The sequence below is a fragment of the Aplysia californica genome, unplaced genomic scaffold (genome assembly GCF_000002075.1).
Source record: "Aplysia californica isolate F4 #8 unplaced genomic scaffold, AplCal3.0 scaffold00371, whole genome shotgun sequence".
NCBI classification, from domain to species: domain Eukaryota; kingdom Metazoa; phylum Mollusca; class Gastropoda; order Aplysiida; family Aplysiidae; genus Aplysia; species Aplysia californica.
Window position 1 is genome coordinate 77,542 of NW_004797641.1, and position 10,993 is coordinate 88,534.

Sequence of the window (10,993 nt, forward strand, 5' to 3'; positions counted from 1 at the left end):
CACCCTTCTCTCTCATTCTCTCTCCTATTCTGTCTCTCCCTCCCCCTAACTCTCCTCCTCCCCCCTCTTACCCCCACAACCATCTTATTCCTTCCCCCTCTCCCCTCCCACCCTCCCCCATTATCTTCCCTCAGCCAAAGAGACATACATCAGCTCAGTCATCCACCAAGCCATGATCGAAGTGAAAGAGACTGGAACCACGGCCGCTGCCACCACCGCCGTCTCCATTGAGGCCACCAGTCTCTTGGTGCCGCCCCCGGACATGGTCTACTTCCGGGCTGACCACCCCTTCCTGTTCTTCCTCCGGGACGACCAGACCAAACAGATCCTCTTCCAGGGAAAATTTTCCGGCTAGAGCACAGCCTGGGAGAGCTCCGATTAGCGACCGAAAGAGAATGATGATAATAATATAGAGAAATAAAGAATACGTTAAAACGGCAACAAGAACAGAAGAATTTTACTTATTATAGAATTGTACGCTCAATAAGTCTTTTGTTTAGTAAAAGTTTTTACGGCACTTGCAACACAAATAGGGCATATAAGTGCTAAAGATTAGAGGTGTTACTTGAGTGTAACAAACACAAAAAAAGAAGGAAAAGAAGGAAAAGAGGTAAGGACGGTAGATGTTTAATGAGAAAGAAGGAGCAAACCGCACCAGAGCACCTGCCAGCCACTCGTTAAAACTTGCACGATTTCGTAATGACAACAGAAAAAGAATAACAGAAAAACTGTATTAACCAATTAGTAAAAAGGGGAAACAAAGCTAATCAGATCCTCTTCCAGGGAACATTTTCCGGCAAGATCTCAGCCTGGAAGGAGCTCGGCTTACCAAAGGAAAGTGAATGGCAATATTATAGTATAGAGAATGACAGAATACGAGAAAAGCTGCAACCGTCTAACAGTGTTTGAATTTTAATTAATAGAAGCACAGTGGCACAATAACTGTTATTTAGTGCAACGGAAGAAGCAGGACAGAAAAAAGAAAAGAAGAAGGAGGACCTACAAATGGCACCCTCCAACCACCCGCCTTACAGTTTTGAAAGGGGATGTTAAACCTATACATTGACCAAAATTCAGAAACTGCAAGGACTTTGGTCTGATTATCAGCTTATTTGTTTTGTTTCGTTCGAGTAAAGAGAAGCACATAGGCACAATAATAATGGTCATTTAGCTTTGGGAAAAAGTAAGACAGACAGAAACAACAGAAGGAGAGATAAGAAGTAGGACATTATATCAGTGGTGCCATTCACTCCCACAGCCTGCAAGGACTTTGGTCTGGCTATCAGATTACAGATAGAAGGACTTTGGTCTGACTATCTGTTTAAAGAACTTAGGTTTGACTACCAGTTGTTTGTTTGCTTGTTTTATATATATATATATATATATATATATATAGTAGAGGGTTTTACGGCGCTCGCAACTGCATAAGGTCATATGAGCGCCAAGGGATGGGTGTCAACAGAGAAGTCCTTACAGGGAATCAGACATACTTTGCTCACCTCTCTAGCTTCAACAGCACAAGGTCTGCTTCGACTATCCAGGCACCCCGGAAATAGCAGGTCACAAGAGAGTGACAAACACACAAAAGAAGTAAAGGAAAATGACAATAGTAAGGATTGGGAAAGAAAAAGCAGCAGTTCCCTGTTGTAGATCAGGCACAGTTATGAGCGTGACATTGATGAATCAGCCCATTTACAATTCTACTGTGCTTGAACGAGAAATGTCCCCCCTTTGTGAATGGCCTAAAGACACTACAGTCAGTGGCACCGCCCCGGGGGGATACCAGCTTGAAGGACTTTGGTCTGACTACCAGTTTGAAGAAGACCAACGTGTGGGCCTAGGATGTGGACACATCACCTGTCTTTGTCATCACGTTGGGCTACCAGACTCGTAATTGTGAGACTGTAGGTTCCCGGGGTTCCAACCTCTGCTCGGTCCGACGTTATGTCCTCGGGAAAGGAACTTTACACGAATTTCCCGATTGGCTCTGTTTTTTCGAAGGTGGACGTTAAACTCGAAGGTCCCGCCTCTTAAATAACTTAATAGTGATGTTAAGGGCCTTAAATCTTAACCATTGTATTTCAGTCACCACAACCGGCAACAGCCAGCCTGATGTGGTCCATCAGTTCGCTTAACATTGTTCAACTATAAGCGTATAACAACCCCCCAAAAAAAAAAAATGAATTTAGGGTTTTACGGCATTTACAGCAAAGACAGGTCATAGAAGTGCAGAAGTTCAGACAATGTGTTAGTAGAAAGTAACATACAAAGACAAGAAGGTGATTTGTTTGTACTAGTAAGAGTTTTACGTCATTTTAGTTTTTAGTTTTAGTAGAGGTTTTACGGCGCTCGCAACTGCATAAGGTCATATGAGCGCCAGAAGATTAGATTAGAGGTGTTACAAGAGAGTAACAAACATAAAAAAGAAGAAGGGGAGATAAGGACAGTAGATGTTTGATAGGAAAGAAGAAGTAAACCACACCAGAGCACCCGCCAGTCACCCATTCAGGTAGTTTGCGACACAAACAGGTCACATGGGTGCCAAAGATTAGAGGTGTTACTTGAAAGTAACATGCAAAGTAAGTAGGAGGAGATGAAGACTATGGAGGATTCATAGGAAAAAAGAAGCAAACCAAAGCAGAACAGCCGCCACCCACCCACTTCTAGAAAGAAACTTACAAAGATAAGAGGGAAAGATAAAGACGATACTCTAACAAAAAAGGAGCAAAACCACATCAGAGCACCCGCCAACCACCAACACTTGTTTCTGCGTAACTATGTTAACAAATAACTTGGCAAAGCCACGACAACACTGGGTAGATAAGATACCATACAAACAACAACAACAACAACAACAACAGCAGTAACAACAGCAACAACAACATCAACAACAACTAACACCTTATATTCAGAGAAAATTTTTATTAAAATTCATCATCTTTCTGTAAAAATAAATATTGGACAAATGCTTCAAAGGTGAATTTGTTCACATAATAATACGATTACATAATTATGTTATTTAACTGTGTGGGTTATATCAGGGCAATAAATGGCATTCCATAACACCTAACTATACCAAGAGGCATTATTTCATTATTAGTAAGAAACCATCTGTGGGCACAGTTTTACAATAACTCTTTCAGCTACATAACTACATCAAAGGCCTTTTTTTAAACGTAGGTGTTTTAACGCACCCACTGACACAACTTAGATCGTTTAGCTGCCCCCGTCGTTTTATACAAGAAAAATTCTAAAATTATGCAGATTGAGCTCAAAAACGTGAAATTATGTGATTCTGTTAATTTTAACAAAGAATGATATAGGAAAATAATCAGAAATTATGCTAAAAAATAATCAAATTATACTTAATTATGCGGGGTGCCTAAAACCACGGGGACATGTTTAAGGAGCGGGCTTTGACCCTACCTATTAGGTATAACCTGGGCTGCGAGGGATACATCTTAGCAGAAAGAACAAGATAATCGATAAAACAATGTCTCTCCACTCAGTAATCGAACTCAGGTCTCCTGCGTGCATCAGCCAAGCGCCTAACTGCTACACCCCAGTCGCGGGTATCTAAGGCCTCGTCCAACAATATTTCAGCAGAGGCAATCACTGTGCCGTACACTATCATAGGTGAGGCAGCGTGGTGGAATCAGGCTCTCGTCAAAATACTCAAAGTGAAGAAACTTGCATTTTTCCGCAGGTTTGTGAATTTTTATCAAATTTTGTTTTTTGGCTCAACACCTTTCATGCATATTAAAGAACTAATATCTGTGTGAAATTTTCTCTCAAACATTGATTAAAGGAACAAAAAATGTAAATTTTCTGTTACCACGCACTCTTAAGCTAAGGAAATAACTAATCTTTGGCGGCCATTTCGCACTAATTTTACTTCTGAAAACAAGTGACCCCCACCTCCTTCTTTCGCAAATATCTCGACTTGTATTCAAGTTAAATGGATATTAATTTCATTGAAATAAAGACAAGTGAAGAAGCTTTAAGATGATACCAATAACTCTACATGCCCAATAATTGACGAGAGCCTGATTCCACCACGCTGCCTCACAGATGAAGTCTATACACCGATTGCAGATTTCAAGAGACGCATAAGCTGCCAAATTCTTTTTTTTAACCAATAAAAGGAGAAAGATTGTATGTGAATGTTAGTTTACCTTTTTAAATTTGAAAGATACTTTTAGTTTTAGTAAGAATTTTATGGCACTTGTAGCACAAATGGGTCATACATTATGTGCTCAAGATTACAGATGTTACCGCTAAAGAGTAACATACAAAAAGAAAAGATGGAGGAGAGATAAAGTACGACGATAGATGTTAAATTAGAAAGAAGGAGCACTCCACACCAGAGTACCTACCACCTTCTTCTTCCTCGTTCTCGATGACAGCAGCTAGACAGTCAGTCCGATGTCGCGTACAAACTGTGTAGTTCGCTTCAACTCTGAAAGACTGCCATAGAGTTTTCTCTCAAGGGGAGCCACATTCTGCCACGTCTGTGCGCGAAAGGTTACCTACCACCAACCATCCACAAAGCCAAGTTTAAACTTAAATAAAACAAATAGGGAACATTACCCAGGTCAAGGATGCGCAAACTATGGCCAGCGGGCCAAATTAATGCCACCCTCCATAGAGTTTTGTGCTGCCAGCTGAGGCATTCAATGAAATCTCTAAAAACCAGACATTAATAAATTTCACTAAAAGTGATCACTTCAGTAAATAATTGTCATTATAGCAACTTTAGCAGTGTCATGAAATCTAAGCCCTGTGTTCCTATGGCTGCACACTCACAGCAAGGACGCAGACTGTTTATACATTAATTTTGTATTCTGCATTTTCTAGACAATATCAGAAACGTAAGGTTTCATATTGCACATTCTATGTCCAGATGTCCACAGCCCTGTCCAAAGTTCGCCAATCCCTGCCTTTAACTAAAAGAAACAAGTGAATAAATGCAAATACCTGCTGAGACACAGGTCTAAAACATGTAAATCTATGACCGAGTATGAGCAAAGAGATATTGTGGTGAATTATTGTTTATACTTTTGATACTACATGTGTGTACAATTTTTGAAAAAACTACTTGGCTAATGATGGTTTTAGTTTTAGTAAGAGTTTACAGCACTTGCAGCAACAGTTACATCATAATATTATAAGTGCCGAAAATTAAAAGCATCAGTAGTGAGTAAAATACAAAGAAAGGAAGGATGCGACATAAGTATGGCGGATGTTTGATAAGAAAGAAGGAGCAAACCGCATCAGAGCACCCACGAACGACCCACTATTTGACAGATATAAGGTATGAAGACAACAATAAATCAAAAAGAAGAATTATGTCATGAGAATAAATCCAGACATACTGGAAGTCAAAAACATGAGTATATCCCACTATGCTGGCACAAACTGTTACATTCAAATACAGTTCAGCAGTTTAGAATGGAATTTGTATGGGTTTGACACACCATGCCAAGCCCTTTTGTTATTTAAGAGACGTCTCCTCCAAACCTGAAGTACAACTCCAATAGGCCCCAAGTCAAATTATGGGAAACGTTGAGTAAATTGCATTTCCAGGGACACGACATCAGAACAAGCCTCGAACCCTGCAGTTTAGTATTTTTCAGTTTCTTTAAACAAAAAAAAAACATGTACAGGTGTTTTTCATTCCTCCATCCACACAATTTACATCATTTGGGAGGCAGCCTGCTTCAGCCTTGCATATCTGACGACAGGGCCAGTCCAATCTGAGAGGGACACAACGTCCCGGCAGACAGATGGAGGAACTCGATGAAAAGTTTTCCCATACGGTAATCATACTTGTGTCTTATGCATGCAATAGCAAAGCGCGCAACTCTACACTCCAGCTTGTGAATTAGAAAAGTCAGAAACAAAGACAGAGAACAAACAGATGTACTTGAAGTTGCATTATAAATATGAAGCGAGAGAATGTGCAATACAGAAGCCATTAGTAATTAAATCAATTCTGATTTGCCCAAAACAAGGGAAATCGGCAGAAAACAAAGCGTATTGGTAAAGAAAAATAAGCCTTTCTGGTGAATTTACCAAAACTGTACCTAAAACTTGAATCTATCTTTTAAAAGATGGTCTGCACTTGTGATTAGTATTTTACACATGTGTCAAGAAAATTTGAACTATTGAGGAGGCAGACTACTTCGACTCTGCCTGTCACTGCCTATCCCAGCTGAGAAGGATACAGCAACCCAGTAGACACATAGGGATATATGGTTTAAAAAATAGTCCTCCCCACACAGAAATCAAACTCTCATCTTCCGCCTACACCGAACAGGCACCTCATTGCAACACCACAGACCCCGTTAAACCGAATATGAGAGCTGGGTTCAATGATGCAAGCAAACTGAAAACGAAAAATCTTAACTGCACAAAAACGATTAGAAAAATGAAGTTACCGTACAAGTGTTATGCTACTCCTAAAGAAACGCATTTGAGAAGAAAACACATGTGGTTTTTATAAGAAAGTGTATCACAGGATAAAATAAGACGGAAAAAAAGACCCCTAAAAGTCCAAACTTTGAGAGTAAATAATGGCATAAAGGTTAAAATTTGAGCTTATTTCTCTCTCTCTCTCTCTCTCTCTCTCTCCCTCTTTCTCTCTCTCTCTCACACACACACACACACACACAACAATGACATTATATCACTTATTAACTACATGCAACAGCCTAATAAATAAGTATGCACGAAAAGTACAATATATTAGCATCTTAACATGCAAATCACAAAGAAGCAGGTGAGCAGGATGTTGCATAGAAATATATATATATATATATATATATATAACATAGAAGGGTAAAAGGAAAATTTCAGTATATCAGCACAGTTATTCCACAAATGCTAAAGTCATTTTTGGAAGTTTTGAGAAAACCAAAGAAAAAAAGAGTATGCAAATCATAGCTAGCTATGTCTTGGGCACTTGTTTTTAAATTTAAATTAAAACCTAGGAACCACAAAACTATAGGAGAGGCAATGTGGTAAAAATCAAACGCTTGTCAAAATAATCAAATATAACAAAGTGACTTTTTTCTGCAAGTTCAGTTCTATTAACTTTTTTGTTTCGGGCTTAACACCTTTTATATCATTTCAAAAATATATGTGAGGCAGCGTGGTGGAATCAGGCTCTCGTCAATTTTTGAGCATGTAGAGTTATTGGTATTGTCTTAAAGCTTGTTCCTTTGTCTTTATTTGGATGAAAGAAATATCCATTTACCTTGAATACAAGTCGAGATATTTGCGAAAGAAAGAGGTGAGGGTCACCTGTTTTCAGAGGTAAAATTAGTGAGAAAATGGCCGCCAAAGATTAGTTATTTCCTTAGCTTAAGATTCCGTGGTAACTGAAAATATACATTCTTTGTGCCTTTAATCGACGTTTTTCAGAAAAATCCACACAGAAATGAGTTCTTTAATGGGCACGAAAGGTGTTGAGCCAAAAAACAAAAAATTGATAAAAATTCACAAACCTGCTGAAAAATGCAAGTTTCTTCACTTTGATTATTTTGACGAGAGCCTGATTCCACCACGCTGCCTCACATATTTCTGATTTGATTTTCACAGAAAAACGTAGACCAAATGGACAACAAATGAAAATTTTGCAGTTTCCAAGGGCACTGCAGCTATGGAAGTCACCAAACTTGGCAGCCATTTTCTCGCTAATTTTACCTCTGACATCAGGTCACCCCCCCCACCCCCCTTCCCCCCACATCCTTCCATCGACAATATGTCAACTTCTATTCAACATAGATGGATATTCTTTTTTCACCAACAGCAGGGCAAATGAACAGGCTCTAGGAAGATTATTTCAGTAACTCCACATGCCCAAAAATTGACGAGCACCTGATTCCACCTATCCTGAAACATATCATTGTAAGATGTCCCTTGATGTCGGTCTTCAAATGATAACTTTATTTCCCCAGAAACTGATTAACAGGCTGATTGTGGAAGAGCACTGACAGCATTAAATAGGCCTATTTAAAAATTGATCTTTCATTTTTATAAATAATAAAAAGAAAAGAAAAACATACTGTAGTCAGTTATTGAATAAAAGATCTACTTGGCTCTTCTTGTATCATATTCAAAACAAAGCAAAAATAGATCCCCCTCCTAAAAGAACAAACTCAATTAAATACAAAGTATTGTTTTCGCATGTGCATAGGAGTTGCAAAAAGTCTACATTTTATGCATGGTGTCATCCATAAAACACACACTAATTAAAAATATATAATGGCCTACAAAGCAGTAACTAAAAAGTTCAGATTTGTCATGGTTAAAAAACCCAACAAAATTTCAACAGAGAAGTAGTCATGGTAAATATTCAACAAACAGCAAGCGCGTTGCCAAATCAACACTTATCATGGAAGGCAAGGATGGCAGGAGAAAAAGTAATACCTTTGGAGAAATTTCTTCTTCTCACCCCCACCCAGTCAAAAAAAAAAATTTAAATACCCCCCCCCCCCCCAAATGAAAAAAAAAATCCCAATAACATAGCTGGAAAAGCAAAGATAATATGTGTCCTGAAATATTATGATCACTTTACAAACAATTGTTCGTAATCAAACCTCCAGAATTATCCTGAATGCTGTTTGTGTGAACCCAAGAGAGCAACTGGTTCAATCAATGAAAGACATTTAATTTTAGATAAATTTTTAAAAATCCCTTCCGCCAGAGAGATAATGCGATAAAACAGAGGTCGTACAACGTGCATGGAGACGTGCATAGAGGAAAGTGCAAATCAAATACATGTACACATTTTCAGCTCTAGAGAGAATGCATGAATGAAATGGCACAAGATGGTGCATAGCAAAAATAGAGATGCGCAACATATTATGGCATGTGCGGCCCAACGTGACATCGCAAGAGCTCTCAAGCTAGCATTACTGCAAGCAAAATAAACAGATGACATCACCTTTGAAATGAGCAGAAACAAAAACTGTAAACTATCACAACCGGTAATAATTCGATGCTAAAATCCCATCAAAGTGGGCAGTTTTCCATATGAGTTAACATTGTACACCATCACAATACACAGATAAAAACACTCTTTTATTTCGACAAGATTGTATCCACAGTCCAACACCCCATTAGGTTTATTACATCATTGAGGACGCCCTGTTTTGGGGCATTTTACCCCCCAAAAAAGTATAACTTCACAAATATTTTTCAATTCAGTTTTCTTTACCTTGAACTTTAAAAAGGCAGGCACTAACAGGTGCATAATGAAGCATGCAAATTGGTGTTTCTGAATCTGTGTTTGATGGTTCAAAATGTGTCGCAACATAGCTTTTGGTCTGCTGCTCCTCGGACAAACGTGTTCTCTACGTTTTAAAGAGTTAATTGCCTGAAGTATTTTATCTAATCCACAAAAAAGCGCTAACATTCTTTTAACTATAATGGAATTTTCATATTTCTAAATTTACGTCTCCAGAGAGCCACAACAGTCCACAAAAGCATTATTCTTATATGACAAACAAGGTACTGAAACAATATTATTCAGTAAACCTCTGCAAAATTGAGAGTCAGCGGCTAAAGTGCAACATCTCATTATATCAATATTATCATGTGTCTTGCCTTTAGTTTGAACTCAAGGGAAATAACAACAGATTGCACATTTGAGAGTATATAATAAATATTCACCCCCCCAAACCTCATTCCCTGCCAACTAATCCACATGCACGACATATAAGATAAACATCACAAAAGTTCTACATCCCCTGAATAACAGCCCCCTTTTTCCTTTCCCCGCATAATAAGACTCCTTCACTCAGTTATGCTGGAACAGAACACTATACACACACAGACAGTTTTCAAGTCAGAGCCCCACTTCTGGTAGGGGTGTTCAATGAAAAATGTTCGTTTGTTTGAGTAAAGAGAAGTACATTGACATAATAACAGAATTATAATGCACAGCAAAGGCAAGGTAGACACACAAAAATAACAGAAAGAAAATAAGTGGAACACACCTGTGACGTCCTCAAACAACCTGCTATATATAAATGCAATCAATCATCCAATACTGCTATATACACTGTAACAAAGTGTTCTTTGCCTCCATCCGTTGACACAACTTTGATCGTTTGTGATGAGGGTTGCTTCACCCCTTCCTTTCAGGGCCAACGTAGTTTTAGTTGAGGTAAACAACATTCTAACAAACGGACAGAGGTGCTCGTTCAACTCTCTTCAGCCCCTAACTTAATAGTTAAAGTAAAAACTTGAATTAGGTACTATGGTAAAGCTGAATTTAGACCTTCACTCCCCCAAAAAACAGATACAGGCAAATGAAGAGAAGTCATGAAAATAATATAATATTATATACCAATGTATCACTTAAGTACCCAACGATAGTCAAAAGCGAAATGCATAATGCTTTCAAATAACAAAGGGTTGACTAAATCAAAGTCATAATAGATTTACCATCACAAAACTTTCAAACATCAAAATGTCAACTAGTCCAAGTGACCCCATCCAGGCACTCACAAACAGAGCCCACCAAAAATCAGTGTGTTAAAAATTCAAGCTACATGCCCATTACATTATTTTAAAATCAAACCAGAACACCAGTGAGACATGTCAAAACACGCACAAGTTCAGCTGGAAGCATCTGGAAGCATACCTATTTTCTATGTACAGCATAATAAAAATACACGTTATATTATGCACATCTGAAAAATAAAATTCATAGCACAGGTACAGTTCGTATGCCACTGGTTTAACATAAGAGAGGCCTGCTGACAGAATGAACTACTTCTCGCAATCTGTGAATGGACATATTGGCAAAAAATCGTCACAAGGGTCAAATTTGAAGACTTTCAACTGGAGCCATTTTCTTCAAGCTTAACATGTTTTTTGTCACATCATATTAATAAATTATACAAATTTGACGTACACATTTCCATGAAGATAAAATCCAAGAAGTAACTCATTCTGTCAGCATGTCTCACATATTCACAAA

The 10,993-nt window shown here is 38.4% G+C and overlaps 1 protein-coding gene across 1 annotated transcript in view; it reads left to right on the forward strand.

Moving 5' to 3' along the window:
- Positions 1 to 444, forward strand: part of LOC101863831 (serpin B3) — a gene marked incomplete in the record, with an annotated part of 11,721 nt that extends 11,277 nt beyond the window's left edge. The window contains 1 exon segment of the mRNA XM_035971080.1: positions 135 to 444. Coding sequence (XP_035826973.1) covers positions 135 to 355 — 221 coding nt within the window.
- Between the last annotated feature and the right edge of the window lie 10,549 nt (positions 445 to 10,993).